We start from the raw sequence: 18,959 nt of genomic DNA, 5'->3' as shown, positions 1-18,959 counted from the left end.
ATTTAGCTGCGTAATAAACTGCAAAGTATAAAGCACTTTAAAGTTAAGCACCATTTACTCACATTTGATTGGTCTTTGGGTCCAGTGGCCTTAAAGTTGCACATGGTTTAAAAAAGGGAGCTTAAAATTAAAACATTAAAATTTTACACTACGTGATTTGAAGTTATCATTTCATGTCGTTGTTGTAAATATACTTGTACTACTTTACATTATTTGGGAAACATCGAAATGATTGCACATGGACTAGCAAGAAAGGAGGTGAGCATTTAAGTTTTAAATGTAATCTCAAAGACTGATCTAGTGTTTTGTAGGTAAGTTCTACTCTTCATGTGTCTTCACTGTTAAGTCAATACAAAAAAACCATCTTATTAAAGGAACTTGTAGAACTTGTATTTTTTTAAGTTACAAATCAGGCAGCCATGAAGAAATGTGCAGTTGATCAGCTTTGTTATAAATTCCAGTCACAGGAAGAATTTGCTTATTTCGCACTAAAATGGGGGAGGGGGTAGATTTGACCAGACATCAAAGTGGAAGTGATGAAACATCCAGACTCAAAAGTGCCATAACAGATGTTTTGTTGTTGTTAACTTAGTAGCAGAGAAAAGTCTTGTGCTTACATGCCCCTGGTCATCCAGCTCGTTGTTGGTGAGTTTGAGCTTGTCAAAGCTGACCACCTGCCTCATCCACGTGTCCCCTGAGGCCAAAGAATCTGGGTGGATGTAGACCCGCGGAGGAACCGGAGAGTCTGCGTTTCCCGCCACCATCCACTTGGAGCTGTGGTACACATACCTAGAAAACACGGTGGGAAACCTGGTTTAAGCCACGCTGGCGCACACACAAACGGATACACGAGGATGAGTCTGAGTTTATGCTAGAAATACAAAGGTTTCGTTTCATTTGCTATTGTATGTTCTAGAAGACCTGTGCATGTTTAAATCGAGTAACTCTAAATGTTATTGTAAACTTCTTTTTTTCTGTGCGCTTCACTGAGATTTCTTCTGCTTTGATTTCTTAATCATGTTCATGTTCCCCAGAAAGTTAGTCCATGACTAGTATTCCCTCCCCACTTCACTGTTTTGAAAACTCATTTGAGGTTATTTGAGGGTTAGAGGGGTTATTATAAAGCCCGTTTGAATTTCAAATAAGCTGGAGAGACTTTCTTTTTTCGCTTCGCTGGAAAACAAACTCCAAACACTCGGCCACGTTGCCACAACACCGGCTGTTAAAAAACTCATCTGCTGTTTCTTCATTGCGCTTGAAATTTCTAACAAGCGCGACATAAAATATTCCATATGCAGTCGCACGCTCTGCTGCATAGTTTCAATTAAGCAAAGCCGTAATATTTGACGATGTTGTGTGTGAGTTTGGGTACAATGGGGCGACCCACCCATTAAACAGCAGGGAGAGAGGGAGAAGAAAGCAAGAGAGAAAGAAAAAAATATGACAAAAGTAACTGACTTTTACCCTCATTTTAAAAAGAAATGACAAGCCACGAGTTAACTCTGTGTGTGCTGATGAAAAAAAAGGAAAGGACAAAGAAAGGAATGAGTGCGATGGAAAACAAGGGAATAATGCAAGAAACTATGAGGGGGAAATCAAATGCGTGGAGACGAGACGAGACGGGCGGCCTTCGGGAGAGACAGACAAAATGAGGGAGATGAAATCAGCAGACGGAAAGGTAAAGGAGAGATAGGAGTGAAGGGCCGAGCGAGGCTGAGAGTGAGTGCGGGAGAGAGAGTGGGAAGCACAGCTGTTTGCTTTTAGTTCTGGCCCTGCGCTCACTTGAAAGTGTTTTATCTGCAGCGTCTCTGCCAAAGTCATCACTCACCCCTGAAACATGGACAAAACTCTCATTTGGTCCTTTTGTTATTGCCTTGAAGGGCTGCACCACCCCGTTTTACCACACATTTATGTCCAAGACAAAAATAATAAAAAGAATATACCAACTCGGCCTCTTTGTGAGCATTTGAAAAAGCATATAGGGAACGCTGGCAAACACACCCTCTGGCCACCATATCGGAGCTAAAGTCAGCATGCTATATTACATTTGTAAGTAAATGTTTGTCAGACAGGAGGAGTGGTTCATGTTCTGTTTGTGTTTTTCACTTTGCGCTGCATTGTTGTTTTTTAACTTTTGCTTTTAGGAGCCTTGCATGTTTAAAAAGAATGAAGCTTAGCCAGTAAGATTAAGTCTAAGGAAAGTTAGGATTGAGAGTCCCATTTTACCGTTGCTACAAGCCTGGAGCGTTTAGCCATTGACCCCTTACATATGCCTATGACACTCCAACAGGTTGCACACATCACAGCATTGAAAAGCCTGGGAAGCCCCGTGTGCTGGGTACACTGATGTGTGCGTTTTTAGCAAACAAACTCTTAAAAATCCTCACAAGAAGGTTTTCAATGCTGGACTAGTAAAAAGTCAGTCAGCTTATTTAATCATATGTTTTCTTAAGTGGCTTGGACTTGAGAAGTGAAGAAGCATATACACACACACAGACACCGATTGAACTGCAGGCTGCATCTGCAAATGGTCTTTGTTAACAGCCTCATGTCTAATGCACTCCACAACCACACAACCCAAAGTTTTCATTGGTATTTCTTCCTCTCTCTCCCCTGTTTGTTACACCATAAACAGCGTAATCATCACAGGAATCCAGTTTTCAGCAAACCATGACGAAGCTGAATGTTTCTGCACAGTTTGCAGAAACCACATGATGAGATGCCATATTAGGCCAATTTGATTCTGGGGGTTTTTTTACACTCATTATTCCAATCCATTTCATCATTCATTAATCTATGATGGATTAGTTCTTTGTGGATTTCCCACGCATCAAAACAGGAGTTTACATTAGATTTCTCCCCACTCCAGATCACAGTTATGACATGTTTTTTAACTGGCGTTTTGACCTGAACAGGTGTAATAATAATATAATATGTATCTCGATTTTTTTTTCTTTTTTTTTTTGCTCCATTTTTGGTCTCCACCAAAATTGAATAAAATATCGGTTTGGTAATAATTCTCTGGTTGTTTGTTATCATAAATGATAACGTATATACTGGCACACTGATTGTAAATATCGGTTAAAATATAACATGTATAAAGGGTCGTTATTAAAAAGTCTTTGCTTGCTATTAAATGCTGAGATTTGGTACAGTTAACAGAAATCACTATTTGACTGTCGTGTTATCTAATATCACCTCCACACATGGCCCTGACTTTTGACCTTAACACAAACACACATGCATATACAGACCCACAAAGGATGCCAGACGTTTCTGTAATTTCCTGTTTGGACTGATGTTTAGGGTTATGCTCAGCGTAGTAGAGAAAGTGTTAAGAAACGAGGAAACTTTAGCCCCAAACAGGACTGGAAATCTGATTAGTCCCTCGCTTTCATCTTCCATAAATCTGCCATCTGGCACCGGCACGATCAATAAAGGCCGGACTTTATGTGACACTCTTACTGGACGGATGGGGGTGAGGGGAGGAGGGGAACTCCGTCCCTCAGCCAGCACCAAACCATACAAAACTCAACTGCAACGCATGGCCCAATTCTCAATTTTCTCTGTCTCTCACACACACAGACACACAAACACACAGTCATATAGACTGGGACACTGAAACACACAAATAGAAAAACACACAAGAAAAAATGTTTGCCAGTCCATGCGTCTGTATGCAAACACGTGTGTGTGTGTGTGTGTTTGTCCAGCTCATCACACGTATACTCTTACAGAGGCTGGCATGCACATAAAAACACACATTTACACACTTGCCAAGCTCGGACTGTATATTGAGTTACTGTACTGACAGAGTAAATATCGCTATTGAGTTACCATTCAGGGTTGACTTCTGAGTTTGTAAGAGAAGACCAGCAGCTCTCCGTACGCATACACGTGTGCTCTTGATTTTCTATGCTTGGGAGGCCCAAACTGCCCTGCAAAGTTATTTTGCAAGTTCTCACAGGACCCGTGAAGCAGGGTTACTGTTAATAAGAAAAATACTGGGATTATTCAAAGCTGAAGGTGGGTTTAGGGTTCAGATAAGGTAGCGGTTAAGGTTGATGTCAAAGTGGTCCTCATAAGTATGTCAAACTGACGGCCCACGAGGCGTGTTTCCCCTTTGAGTACGCATTCCTTAAAGTTAGGCTTCACTCATTTTTGTATGTGTGTTTCTATTTATATACAAAGATCTAAGGTCCTCACAAACTGCCATAAAGACAAAGAATGTGTGGAATTGATGTGATTACATGAATCTGGCTGTGAACGATCAGATGAGCTTTGACGAATGAACGGCTGTGCATGCAGATGTGACAAGGCTCTTTGTGTGTGTGTGTGTGTGTGTGTGTGTGTGTGTGTGTGTGTGTGTGTGTGTGTGTGTGTGTGTGTGTGTGTGTGTTGCTCTTTTAATTGTTTCTGAGTATCCAGTCATGTGGGTTCTTTTATTTCTATACTTATGAAGCTCAAACAACAGCCAAAAAGGTTGATTTACTGTTACAACTTAAGTTCAGTTTTTGATAGAGACTATGCTTAAGATATAGTTGGTGAACCCTGGTTGGAGGAATTACTGTCTATCTTTGGCTGTTTCTGTGCCTTTTCTACGTGTGTATGTTTTTCTGTTTCGACACAAAAGAACCAAATACAACCCAAACAGAATTTTTGCTAATAGAAGCAAATAAACATTTGTTTGAAGATAGTTAAGGACAGTCAATTTGTTCAGAGGGGATATGTAGGATATAGTTGGTGTAATAAGATATCCCCTAATTTTTGAATCCAATGGGCACAATTAAAAGCTATATAAAAGTTATACATCAATATAATGTTTAAACTTAGAATAGGTTTTCTTCTTCTTTCAAAATGAAGTCAATTTTCCAGTCAAGATACGTTTACGACGTTTTTAAAATTAAGATGGGATTCGTTTATAGGGTTGGGAAACTATGATTGACCTCATGACTAAAGTAACGTAATTATTTTTGCATACATCTGTCTTTTATCCCTGTAGATGTCTGTGAATATGTTTGTGGCTGTTTGATCCATTTTCACATATCTATGCAGGAACCTGCGCATGTTAAAGCAAAACTGCAACGTGCACTGCCACACACTCGAAGCAATGAGGTATGTTTGAGGAGCCAGACAGACCCCACGCTCAGTGGCCTTAACTCAGAACGAACCAAATGACTGTCCACATAAAAGAAGTGTAATATATGGAGATTTAATGAGCGTGGTACCAATGAGACGTTCCTAAGGAGGGGCAGGGAGCCCAAGTAAAGCAAGTCGATTCCAATAAAGACCTTATTTCCAGACCCCAAACTCCCTGGGACTCTGAGACACACCAGTGACAGCTCCCAGCTCAGTTTGCAAAGCCCTGTGGTAAATTCCCCAGCCAGGAAGAAAATCCTATTTAATTTTACAAGATCTTCTGGCCTCTAAAAATCCTCCATGTCTTGGTTCGCTGGTGGGAGAGCAAGGAGAGGCGGCAGGGCAGAACGTCTGCTATACGCTCTGGTGGAAAACTTTACATTATTAAACAATGAAATGAAATGAAGGGTGCAGGGAGGTCAAATAAAATGCACTGATTGCAGAAGTCACTTTATTTTAATTTGCTAATTTGTCTTTTATGCAGACTTTTATTTCTTCCTGATGAATGAATTTTAATTGAGTCTGAGTGGTCGTGGGGGGGTGGACCTTCTCTACAGGGAATGACATGGTTTTGTTTTGCAGAAAGAGAGGGGATCTATTTGTGGTGCACTCAGCTTTTGATCAAATAGTCACTCTCACATGAAAACAAACAAGCTCGCTGCAATCATCTTTTGTGCGACAGAACTATCTGCTTTAAAAATATGCCCTTTAAAAAGGTGCCGATACACTCAGATCTACCACTGAAAACACACACGCAATTATGTTGCCACTAAGTCAGTCATTTTGATCATTATTAATACATATATGTTTTTAAAGTGCTTGAGTGCTATATCACTTTATGTATCCAAGCGATAGAAAAACATTAAAGAGCTGTTTATGTTTTCTCATCATTGAAAAACATAGTTTAAAAACCCTAATATCTGAAATTAAACCCACGCTGCAAGTTAAAAACACGCTTCCAATTTAAGCTGAAGATGCCAACCTTAACTTTTGGATTATAAGAACTAACATGAATATTTTCATAGTTACTTTCATAATATAAACAATAATACAGTAAAGTTAAGTTGTAAACAAGCATCCAAACTGTTTTTTGCTGTTTTATGATTTTTAAATCGTTTATTATCAAACATAAGACGGGTTCCATTTTTTTCTTCTGAATTTTGAATATTGATTACGATGATGCAACAAGCCCAATTTTTAAAAAAAACTGCAGCAAAGGAGCAATAAAAAAAAAAGGAAAATGTGTTTAATGCTTAAAACACTTCATCGTATATCTCACAGCTAAATAGTTGCATTATAAACATCACTGAGTTTGAAAAGAGCATCGCAGAGAGGTTAAAATTTAAGAAAAAGGCTAAGAGCTTCACCACTCTGTGACAGAGTGTTTGGATGAATTGTTCAGCAACTGAAGTTAAGTTTTAAACAATTTCACGGAATCTAAAGAAGTGTCTGTGGTGAAGTTAAAAGCCAAAAAACAGACACTTATGTAGCAGAAATCACTTCATGAACTCAGAGAAGCTTCTGAAAACCACTGTCAGTGAATACACCGCAGTAATGCTGAAGGATATATAGGCTTTTTGTATGGGGACATCCAGATTAAGTCTTTGACAAGGAAGGTCTTGATTATTTCAGCAAGACAGTGGCAAACCACAATCTGCACGTCTGACAACAGCACAGGAAAAAGGGTGCAGGTTCTAAATTGCCCTGCCTGCAATCAGGACCTATAACCCATTTAATCCATGTTTTTCCCCACTTACCAAAAAAATGTATAAACCTTCAGATCTTGTGGTACTAGTTTCACTTAAATATAGGGTTCAAAGATTTGCATTCTGTTTTTATTCACCTTCCGCGACAGAACAACAACCTTTTTGGAACAGGGTTGCATTTGTTTCTATCAATCTCGAGTTTTGAGTTTTCTGTAATAATGGTTAGACCGAGTGAAACAAATGTGCTGGGAGAAGATGCAACGTCTACAAAGTAAGTCATTGTTGGATTTTGCGTTATCTTTAAGATTAGACATGTCACAGTAATAAAACATAGATTTTTTGCCATTTTTATCCTTTCAGGTTATTACACCTCTCCTTTGCTAAATGAGGTTTTTCTGTCTGCTTTGCTGTGATTGCTTTTAATGCTTAGGGGGACCTATTGCCAAATCACTTGAAACACAAATAGCAGCATCTGTGAAAAAAGCCTTCATTGGTCAGATTGTGATTGAGATAAGTGTGCAGGTCATGGGTTATTTGCCTTATTATTGCTTCAGGACAAAGTTCCAGCCTGTATTAGCAATAATAAGAATAAAACCAGACGTGGTCAGTGTAGAATATGTGCAGGTGAACCCCAGCCTAGAAAACTTGGACGGTCAGCCACGGCAGCAGCAGGTAGATGTGCAGCGTTGCATTTTTTCCCATTTTGACCTCATTTTTTCCACCCATTTCCCTGATTAGACTCGAATGCTGAGTGTTATCCTATTTGCAGGCAGACTCTGGCTCTGCTGCTCGGCCAGTGGGATGATGAATACATTTCAATCTCCTCGCTCTGGCTCTGACTTCAGGGGCCAATACTGTCTGCCTGGATATCAGTCTTATTGCATATCCAGAGAGATCCATCACATGCGAGCCTTCTTCCTACACATGCTCTCTTTAATCAAACGATGGGAGCAACTACTTTTTCCTGCACGGCCAAGAAGACGACAAGAACACCTCAAGTAGCAGTTTTGAAAAATGTGAAGCAGGAAAAAAGCTGCAATATCTTTGTTTAATCCAAATCCTGTTATGTACGACACCAACATGAGAAATGGTAGGAAGATGAGAACAATCCAACTAGGTCAAAATGTTTACGCTCCATCCAGCGTTTTGAGAATCATCCAGGAAAGTAGAGTTTTGCGTCCAGCTATAGCAGCAGCAGGGTGCAGGCTCGCTCGTGCGTTCGCACACAGAGATGTGACTGTGCATGTTTAGCCGTGCAGGGTTATTGGGCAAAGAGGCTGCTACTTTCAGAATGAAGTGAACAGAAGGTGCCCTTCTGTTGCTGATAGACAACATCTGTACGGTTGGCCATGTTGGATGGTTGTGATAAAATACAATTGCTCAGCATTTTCGCCACAGTTTAATTCTTGTTGTGGGTGAAAAGCATCTGAAAGAGCATTTAGACCATCACGGGACATTAAACTTTCCCACCAAAACCCAAAAGAGCAAAATCATTTTTGATTTAATGGCAGTCGGGTAGGGAGAAGTCCATTTCTGCATTTGGAAGGGAGTACAACAGAAAGGGAACATAAATAAAGACATAATAAAGACTGTTTCCTGTTACTTTCTTTAGCAAAGGACCTCTAATTTAGATGCTACTCACTAGGCTAGGCTAGCTCGACCTTCACACCCATTAATATGTTTGTGCAAACAGAAGGTACCTGTATCTCTTGTTGTCCACAGGCACTATGTCCATGGCAATGTAGTACTGCTGATGAGGGTCCAGACCTGCTATCTTTACACGCATGGCTGGAAACATCCTCCTACAGGGAAAAAAGCAACATATGATAATAGATGTGAGAGAGATTTATTTCAGAATAACAACATACTACTTATATACACACACACGTATAAATATATAAAATGTATATAAAATGCAATTGTTTTGTGCTTTTCTTCAGCTCATTCTTCAGATGAAGTGACTGTGCTACTTGTTTTTTTTTTAAGAAAAGGGGTCTCTTTTTTACTCATATTGTAGAGTATAAAATATATTTATGACTTTAAATATTTACAAAAAAAATAAAAAGGAAAAAAACCAGAAGAAAAATTGGGAACACAAAAACAAGAACACAACAAAGAAATGCTGCTGTGTGCACATCTGTCACCCTAAGCGCTCCTGATGTTTGTCATGATGCAATACTGCAGACTGTGCAGACACTCATACTAGGAGCATGAAAAAAGTATACTAATGATCATAACCACCACATTAAATGGTGAATTACACTAACAACAACAATAACAATTATATTAATAATGATAACAACACATTGATTTAAAAATATTTAATTAAATATTTAATTAAACTTCGGCTTTTGCTCTGTCAGCCCTCCCTCTCTGTAATGAGGAGACATTAGTGTGTCTTCATTCATTTGAACAGTCCGGCTATTGTTGACGCAGGGATGTGAGACAGCACGCAGGCACATTTTAGGCTGTTTATGTTCATTAAAACAGGCGATAAATAGACTAATTATTCAAAACATTTAAATCTCACTTCTTTTGATTTTCCAAAGATCACAAATTTCTGTGTACAGTTTCAATTAGTCCTGATTATTCCTTTAATAGCCATACATCCAGTCTGGACAATTTCTACCTTATACAGCTGACAGTCTTCTGAGCTTTACATATTATCTCCAGATTTATTTAATATTTTAATTTCTTTTAAATCACATGTATTTTTTTACATTTCTTGAACATATTTTTTTAATTATTCTCTTGGCATTTATAAGTAAAATGCTATGATTGATTTTATATTTTCACATATATATATAAAAAAAATTATAAATTCTCTCTTTTTAGCTGATTTTTTATGTGTACCATTTCCATTATTGAAGTGGAGAGGATTCCACATTGTATTATCCATTCTGCCAAGCCAGTGACCTCTGACCTTTGGCTTTTAACAATATTGTGCAGGTGTATTGCCTTATTATAAACAGCTGAAACTGCCTTTTATCCTGTATCAATGATTTATTTGGGTTTTATGCCTAAATATATATTAAATCAACCAGCTCTTCATATTTGGAAACTATAGCCTGCAAAGCCTGAGACTTGAAGTGATGCAAACCGCATGAAAAATGTCCAATTTAAAGGGAAAAACTGCACCCATATTAAATAAAAGTTTGTATATGGAGAGGGAGACATTTCAGCTTAATTCCTCATTTTGCACTTCAAACGCCGCGTTGTTCCCCTGTTCATTTAACGGTCGTAAATCGGGGCCTGCCTAATGAGAAAAGAGGGCTGTTTTCTTGCTTCCCTTCTCTTCTGGATTTATGAGCTTATTATGAGCAGGCCGTGAAATACGTTCGGCGACGGTCGCGTCCGCCTTCACTCTGCTTCGGCGCAAACTGATTGCTGCTCTATTTATGAGCCGATTACCAATTTAAACCCAATTCATAAAAACGGCCAAGTGTAGTGTGTGACGGCGGGAGGAGGGCGACATGAGACCGTATTTCAATCTGAAGAGAGGAAGAGCTGAGAAACAGCTTTGGGTATATTTGAACTCAGGTTTCCAAAGTGTTGCAACAGGAGAAGAAAAGAGCTCAATGAGATAGACCAAAGATCTAATAATGCTTCTAAATGTAAAACAAATACAACTCACCTGTTAAACTGAAATAATAATGATAATAATGTAGTGTGCGATATTTTTAGAATTTATTTTTTTAGCTGTGTTGCAGAAGGGAAAAAGTAGTCCTCCCACAGGCCTACATGCATTTCTACTATAGTTAGTAAAAAATATTGAATGGAAGTGTTTTTAATTATTAATAGTACTACTAGTAGTAATAATAATAATAATAATAATAATAATAATAATAATAATAATAATAATAATACAAACATGAATGAGATTTTTACATGAAATTTTCGCAGTGTTTCCAAAACCTTTTGATTCAATAGACCTAAAACATTTTAAAGAGGCAAACTGTTCTACAGAAGTGTAAAGAGTATCGGAGCGTAATTAGATGGAATAACAGATACAGTGTTAAAGGGGGCTATTTGCCTTTAAGTGGAAACATTATCAGAGGTGATGTTAGTCATGCCGACTGTTGTGGAGCGAGCGGGGAAATGTCGGAAACGCACGGCGCTGCGGGCGCAGGGATAAAGGTACTTCCTTCAGGATCCGTAGGTCAACTTCTGTTCTCCCTCCGTGTTTGGACTGTTGGCCCGAGAGAGCACAAAAAAGCCGGAACATGTTACAGAGATTAATTAGAAGCAGCTCTCCTTCTTTTCCGACATCAGGAATAACCTGCCGCGTCACGAGGGCCTGAACGCAGCACTGCGGCCTGCATGTGCAACACATTAACACCCTCCAGACAGAGCGCAGAGGTGTGTGTGTGTGTGTGTGTGTGTGAGAGAGAGAGAGAGAGAGAGAGAGAGAACGAGAGCGAGAGAGAGAGGCCTGTGCTTTTGACACAAGCGGGAGAGACTTGTTTTCATACGCTTACCTCTAATTAAATTTAAAAAAAAAAAAAAAGATGGGTGGATGTGTGTGTTAAGTTTGGATGGAGCAGGGGGTGTATATGAACCCTACCTGCCCGCTTTGGTGATGATCATCTCCGTGCCGATGTCGTGGAAGCGCTTCCACAGGTCTGCGCACTGCAGCTCCACCTGAATCTCATCCATGGAGGCAGGGGGAGACGGGTCGCAGGGGCCCGGGGCCAGATCGGCAGATGAGCCGAAAGAACACGACGTCCTCTCGGCTAGACCTTCTCCGTCCGAGCCGGGACTCGCCTCTGAGTCTGAGGGGGAAATGAGGAAGAAGATGAGAAGGCAGCTCTGAAACAGTGGAATTAAGCGCTTTAGGCTTTATGCAGGAAACTTGGCACGGCCAGAAAGTACAGCGCGGTTCTCTCGGCTGACTCCAAATCACCTGCCGGCTACAGCCGGAGAGAAGCGTTTGGCTTACTGGCTCAGGCTCGTCATGGAGTTCTGGGTCGGTGTCAAAAGCAGAATAAATGCTGCGTAAAGGCCTTTGAAATGCGACTTAGAAAATATTAAATTTTAAGTCGGGCCACACAATGAAGAATTCTACTGGGAAACATTTAGCAAATGAAATTTCCCCTCAAGTGCTCCTCCTGGACCAAGTTTTACAGACTGACCGTTCAGAGTCATCAGCGCAGTCACAGCGTTAGACCAGATAAAACGTTCCTCCGATCTTGAAGCAAATCCAGACCTACATGAGAGCTTTTCCATCTTTCTGAGCTTCTAATTCCCCCAAAAAACAACCAGAATGACCTCACTTTATTTCACGTCGCCCTATTTCAGTGTGCTTTAAACTAGCAAGCTACAATACAGCGGACAAAATAAAAAGCACACCTGAGAAATTCGAGTGGCTTTCTAGTTCAATTTACTCAGTTGAAATACGTCACCCAAGCTGTAGCTGCATTATTTACATCAGAAACACGTATTACTTAAGTTTGCATTCTACATTAAAAGCTACTTTCTTGTAATAATAATAGTATTAATTTAAAAAACGCTGTAAAACCCCCAAATCCCTTCCACTGAAAGAGGAATGTAGACTTACACAACCAGCAGTTGCTCTGCCCCCTTTTCTCTGCTTGAATCTGTAATGTGATTTAACACATGTGATGTCTTTTAGATTTTAAATTTCAACCTTAAGGGCTTAAATATAAAAAAAAAAAGGATCATCTTTTTTTTCCAGCTGGGTTGCCAAAAACTTCAATGCTCAAATCTTTGAACCTGCACTTTATCCAGATAGAAACCTTCACAAGATCACCACATGCTTTCTCTCATTTCACTTTTCTCAGAAATAGTTTATAGCCGAATATCCTACACCCTTTCCAACACCACCACTACCACCACCACCACCACCCAGAAAGTAAAAAATAAAAAGAATCTAATAATGTATTATTTATTGAGGGCCCTGACACAAGGAGGTTGACTTGGCAGACTAAGGGCACACAAATATGGTTATGCAAATGCAGAGCTGCTGAGAGACTGGACAGAGTCCCAGGCGAAAAAACCACCGCGGCGCAGGCCGAGCCAACCCTGTTGGAAACAAGAGAGTGAAGGGGAGAGATAGGAAGAGCAGGGGGCGAGGGGTGCAGTGACCACAGAGAGACGGAGAAAGTCTTTCCATCATCTTCTTGGGAGATCCTTCCAGTGTCACTGCAGCCAGTGAGGACTGTCACACATGATTCCACTTTTAACTGTTCACACTCATGCACACAGTCAGCTGCCCCCTCACACTTTATAAACACATGCTCCTGGTGCCAAAGGAAGAGGACAGGATGGAGGGCTTAAGTGAAATGAAGAAATTTTTTTTTAAAGGGGCCTGTAACGTTAGATCGAGCAAACTCAGGCCTTTAAATGAGAAATAAACACCTTATTTTATTAAGATAAACAGACTTCTGTTTTTAACCTGCTTTAGACATTTGCTTTTAATCCTTTTTTTGTATTGGCATATAATTTTTGGCCTAGGTTGAGTGTTTTAGGCCCTGCACCACCATCAGTGTCAATAATGTCTGCAGTGAAGTTTGATTAACTCTGTTTCAAGCTGTGTGGCTCAACTTATGACTCAACAGTGTAAGTCTTTCACCAAATTAAAATAAGAAGCTCAAATAAGGGCATAAATCTACAAGAATATCATTTGTCAGGTTTCAGTGTTGAATTGGGGTCTTCTAATAATCTAAACGCATTTGCTAGCTCACTCTAACAGTAACGAGGTTCCAAACAAATAAAGAATGCGAACATCTGTGCCATGAAAATTAAGCTCGATCTGAATATTTGCAGTAAACATGGGCTGAAAAGCTACGCTGTGCAATCCACTATTGGCATCTCAAACTAGATGATGGTGTGTGAAGCAGAGGCGCTCAGAGGAAACAGATGCATACCAGACAGCAAAAGCAGCCCGATTAAATGAGATAATTTTGGTATGAATGTCTTCAAGATGCAGAGGGGGCGAACCAAAGGACCGAGCAGGAGCCGGGCCGCCCTGACACTAGGCTGAAGGACCTGTCCTCCGCCACTCATTGGCTACACACACACACACATGAACGCAGAGCTCTAAACCTAAATGACAAACAGGCAAACAAAGCTAGCAGCAGGTAGAGCTCAATATGTGCGTTATGTCCATGTGTAGACTTAAATGGCACGTCTGAGGTCAAGTCACAGTTTAAGTGTAAATGTGTCAAAATCGAGCAAAACAGGAAACACAGCATAAAACCTTTAGTCCAGAGTCGCACAGCGCCGAGATTATAAGACCCGGGTTTTTGTTTCAGAGCTTAAGTTCCCACTTTATGCTGAACGAATAAAAACTGACATTTATTGATAGACAAAAATTTGCCCACTCAGCAGAATTCTGTCATGACATCTGCTGTGGTTAGCTACACACACACACACACACACACATACACATACAGAATATCACTTGGGGCCAGCATCTTGTGGTTCTTTAAGCTCATGCCAGGCCTTATTAAATTGAGACTAACACTGATGCTAGGCCACTAATTGGCCAGAACTGAATCAACTGTGCTGTACATTACATTGCTCTCTTGTGTTGCAGTTCCCATTTTGTCACTACAGTGTCAGGAGAACTCAAGCGGGGCTGAACTGTAAATAGATAGTTATTAATACGTTAATAAGGAAAATGCTGAAAGTAATGAGGAAGTAGATTATTGTTAGAATTTATTTTATCACAAATTACCACTTCAAGATTGGATCTAAATCATCAATGTGAAATACTGGTTTAACTTATTGAGTATAGATGTCTTAGTCATTTCCTTCTGAGGTGACTCTAATGAACAGTACTAACCATTTTAACCTGATTCGCGCTGCAATACTTCAAAACAATTCCACAAGTAGGTAATATTAAAAATCATGCAACTTTTTAAAAAATTGAAAATACATGCCAAATATATCCCTTTGAAATGATCTGCAAATATCCGTTTGATGTTGGGGTGCACTGATAAAAGATGTCATGTCTTAGTTTGCAACACTGGAAAAACTCCATCTGAAGCGGACAGCAGCGGTTTGCCAAGCATGAAATCAGTGATCCACACCGTGAGAGCACCTGTTTCCTACACTGATGCAGACTGGAGGTAAGCAGTAAAAACTTCAAGCCCATCTCTCTCTATCAGCTTGCATGCTTACAGAGTTTTTGGAGAAATGGCAAACAGAAGGAGCGGTGTAGTGACATTAATATATGATTTTACGTTGATCTTAATAGGTTATAAATACCCGATTTTTAGCAAAACGTCAGTTTGTTGCATGGAATCAGTTCTGCGCATTAAAAAGTAATTATTATAAATTACAGCCATACAAATTCTGAATTCACAGTAGATGTAGTTTAACTTGTTAATCGATGTTTTAATGGATAAATATTATGAGTGTGTGGTGGAAGTAGTTCTGTGAGGTCTAACAAAACAACTTTTTTTCAGAGCTAACTGAGCTGCTGAGCTCTTCCAGGCAGGCTGTTAAATCCGAGCCTGGTTCAGTTCTGTGCATGTCTCAGTCCTGCCCTTGTCTTTGAGGCTAATAAACGTGTTATACGACCAGCCGGCTTCCAGCATCGCCTGGAGTTGAGTAAAAATAAAATCACTCCGTTAAGGATTCCTCTAAACCACATAATCTGACCACAGAGACTCGCTGTTCTCGGTCACCTCCGCCCGACGCGCCAAAGTGGAGGCTTTCGGACTCAAGCAGGGCCCGCGGAACCTGCCAGGAATCCGCCTGCTAATGAGCGGGACAGAGGGACCAGGAACTGGTCCACTCAGCCACAAATTCTGAAACTATACAAAAACTATGAGGAAATGAACTTGGAGACCTTTCTTCTCCCCGCTGAGCCAAAAACAACATTTTAGTAAATGACTTGAAGAGTTTTTTTTTCAGTGACGACCAAGCTTTATTTTTTCTTGATGGTGTTTACCCTTTCAAACACATACAGAAACGAGCTGCTTGTAATCAGCGTTTAGTTCCACCTCCCTCATTTAACCACAGACGGCCCTACACTTCAATAACAGCAAACTTCCCAAGAGAGCTCCTGGGACGCAAACCCGAGAAAACTGTAGTTTTGTTTTGTTTATTCGCTTTTATTATTTTTATTATTATTGCTTTTACTCTTTAAGGTTTGCGTTTGGATCCGTTTGAAGACGGGAGAGGAGCCGTGCGACCCCAAAGGTCAGACTGCTGCAGGCGGCGAGGCAGTGTTGGCCTGAGACCGTCAGAGCAAGCTCAAGGCTCAAAGCTCAGCTGCTACCTTTCTGCGCATTGATACAAACATTTAATGAACAGTGATGCGGTTATGATATAACTTGATTCACACAGGCCCACGCGTGTGTATAGCCTACTAGCCTACCTACATTATCTACACGGCTCATTCAGTCCTGTATATTAATTTTACTTTTCAAGTGACCGACTTAACAAAAATCTTGTTTCGTGAATAATTTTACAGATAAAATTAAACTGAATCTGCAGCTGAAACCGTGAAGCGAAAAACGAAGACTGTGAACTCAAAGGGAAGCTTCAAGGTATCTTTAAAAAAAAAAAAACAGTCAGGGTTATTTTGCAGTGTCACTTAATCTCCCTACGCACTTAAACCTACACGTTAGGATTGCTGAGACAAAACAGGTTATGTTTTATTTAAAATAATTATATTGCGCAATAAAAATATAGAAATGCTGACTTGGCGTAAAAAAATTACAATGAAGGTTTTTTTTAGCTGCAAAAACGCTGTGATTTAAAAATTAAAATTAAAAAAGAACAACAAACTATATAATTAACTTATTACCAAAAAAAAAATTGTTAATTGCTTCATCGCGCATGCTTGTTTTAAGGATACGTATAAAACTATTTACCATAAAATATAACTATTTTTTGTCACGCTTTCTAAAATGTGATATTTATTTCATTCAGTTGTTATTGTTATTGTTATTATTCAGTTTTCCTTTGCTTTTACACAACCCGCCTTTCCACTACTTGAGTGCAGTTATGTACTCAAATATTTCATAATCATCTTGTGTGGCTGTTAGTTTCATACAACACACATTTAAAGCGCTTACCCGTTTTAAGCAGATGACGTGACAACATTTGATTTCTTTCTTTTTCATTTACTTTAAGCGTTCTCTGTGCGCACTCGCGAATGGAGAACAGCGGCTGCTTTGCGCCTTTGTGCGCCTTAAGCGCAAAATGCAATTCTCCATAGAAACTTTTTTTTTTAAAATCTCATCAGAGGACAGTGTATTTGTGAATTTTTAAAGGCTGCTCCTCTTCAAGGATAAAACGCGTTAGACTGAGTGGTTAGTTTCAACCAGTGCACCTTCCTGCAGTAAACTGAGGCCTCCCTGCAGTTCAAGCAGATTATTGCTGGGCTAAAATGGCTCGAGCAGCAAACAGCTGATTCAAATGTGTTTTTATGTGTTTCTGGTCCAGCTTCACATCGCAATCCACCAGTCCAGAGTCAAAACTTGGCCAACCCACCAGAAAACTACCAAATATCAACTAAGTCCTAACTGTTTTTGTGCTTTTTCATTATTATTATTTTTGTTGTTACTGATGAAAATCAACTCATTCGCTGAATAAACGAGATAGACTGCTGACATATCCCTGTAAACCAAACGCATAACTCCACAGGCATGCATCTCAGTCTGTTTAATGTAAAGATTTGAACAATGTGGAGCGTGGATTCTGTGTGCTCTGCCGTGGGTTGGGTCATTGAACACAGAGCCACGTTTTGACTCGGGACTTGTGGATTGTCAGTGCTCTGCAGTGATATAATGGAGATCCGGACATTTGAGCGGTGTTGTGCGTGTCTGCGCACTGACCGGGATCCATATCCAGACAGTGCGCCGGATCCTCTCCGTCCGTGGCGAGGCTCTCCATGGACAACTCCAGCTCCTTCTCCTCCCAGCCCCGGAGCTTCCTCTTCTTGTTGGAGCCGATCAGGGCTTCCACGGAAAAAGCGTGGGCTCTAGAGCTCAGAGCTGCGGCAGATCGCCTCCTTTCACTCATTTCTCACAAAATCCACCCTAAGTGGGGGGAAGCGGCGAAAAACCCACTCCGTCCGTCCAACGCAGCGAAGCAAAACAATCAAAAAAAAAAAAAAGAAGAAAAAATGCACACGTCAGTGTTTACAGCGGATCGCAAACTCACCAAGTGTCCAAAGTAATCCCAACTGTGACTAGAAACGCTGCGACAAACTTTTGAAGGACTGTGTCATCCTGGCAGCTCGGCAGGACTCGGTGTTTTTGATGCGGTGTGCTGCTTCACGCGTTTCTCCGTGCTTCCACTCCGTGTCTTTTTCTCTCTCTGTCCCCCTCACTTCTCTCTGATTGATAATCACTTCTGGAGGAGTCTTTTTTTTCTCTCTCTCTCAGGCGCAGAGGGCGGCTCTCCTGCGCTCTGGCAAAGCCGCGTGTCCAATGAGAAGTAAGAACACAGAGCTAGACAAAGTGTTTTGTCCAATGGCAGCGGCAGGAAGGAGCGCGTCCTGGAAAAGGAGCCATCACTCCGACTTCAACAGCCTAACGAACTTACTCCGTAATGAATCATATGGAGACACATATATGTTTTTACTGTGCTTTTATCGACATTAAAGGCAGGGCTTCGTGTAAATACACAAATCAGATAATCAGATCATTATCAGTTCAAACTTAATGTGCTTAATGATATATATAAATAAAAAAGACCTCACGCCTATTTTAGTCTTTGATACCCAGATCCTGCAACTTCACTTTAAGTCCTAATCTGACTGTTGATCATCAGCTTTAAACCGCGAGCCGAGGCCGAAGCCGAGGCCTTCGGTCTCATGGAGACCACCGCAAAATTTTATTCTAATATTTTACACTTTCACAAAGTGCTTGAACCTGATTCCATCATTAAAAGTCGTTGCAGGAAAAGCTCCATTACAGCTCCATTGTGTCAACCCGACAGCTGAGGAACCGGAACAGAGCTGCAGCAGGACAGGTGGGCTGATCTCAGAGCTGTGCGCTCAGGACACAACAAAAGGAACGAGAAGATTAGCAAGTGAAATTCTTGTGCTCTGCTCAGCTCGTTGAGGGCTCGTTTTTAACAGATCTGCAGGTCAGTAAAAGAAAAACAGAGTCGCAGGAAACATAGGCGTAC

At 40.4% G+C, this 18,959-nt stretch overlaps 1 protein-coding gene across 1 annotated transcript in view; it reads right to left on the bottom strand.

The window, feature by feature from the left end:
- tbx15 (T-box transcription factor 15) overlaps positions 1-18,130 on the bottom strand; it is a 32,394-nt gene extending 14,264 nt beyond the window's left edge. The window contains exons 1-4 of the mRNA XM_031755588.2: positions 17,660-18,130; positions 11,410-11,617; positions 8,546-8,647; positions 618-789 (exon numbers count right to left, since the gene is read on the bottom strand). Coding sequence (XP_031611448.2) covers positions 618-789; positions 8,546-8,647; positions 11,410-11,617; positions 17,660-17,846 — 669 coding nt within the window. The 5' untranslated portion in view covers positions 17,847-18,130. The remainder of the gene's footprint in view (positions 1-617; positions 790-8,545; positions 8,648-11,409; positions 11,618-17,659) is intronic.
- Between the last annotated feature and the right edge of the window lie 829 nt (positions 18,131-18,959).

The sequence above is a fragment of the Oreochromis aureus genome, linkage group 16 (genome assembly GCF_013358895.1).
Source record: "Oreochromis aureus strain Israel breed Guangdong linkage group 16, ZZ_aureus, whole genome shotgun sequence".
NCBI lineage: Eukaryota > Metazoa > Chordata > Actinopteri > Cichliformes > Cichlidae > Oreochromis > Oreochromis aureus.
The sequence above is the reverse complement of the archived record's forward strand: the minus strand, read 5'-3'. Positions and strand labels throughout refer to the sequence as shown.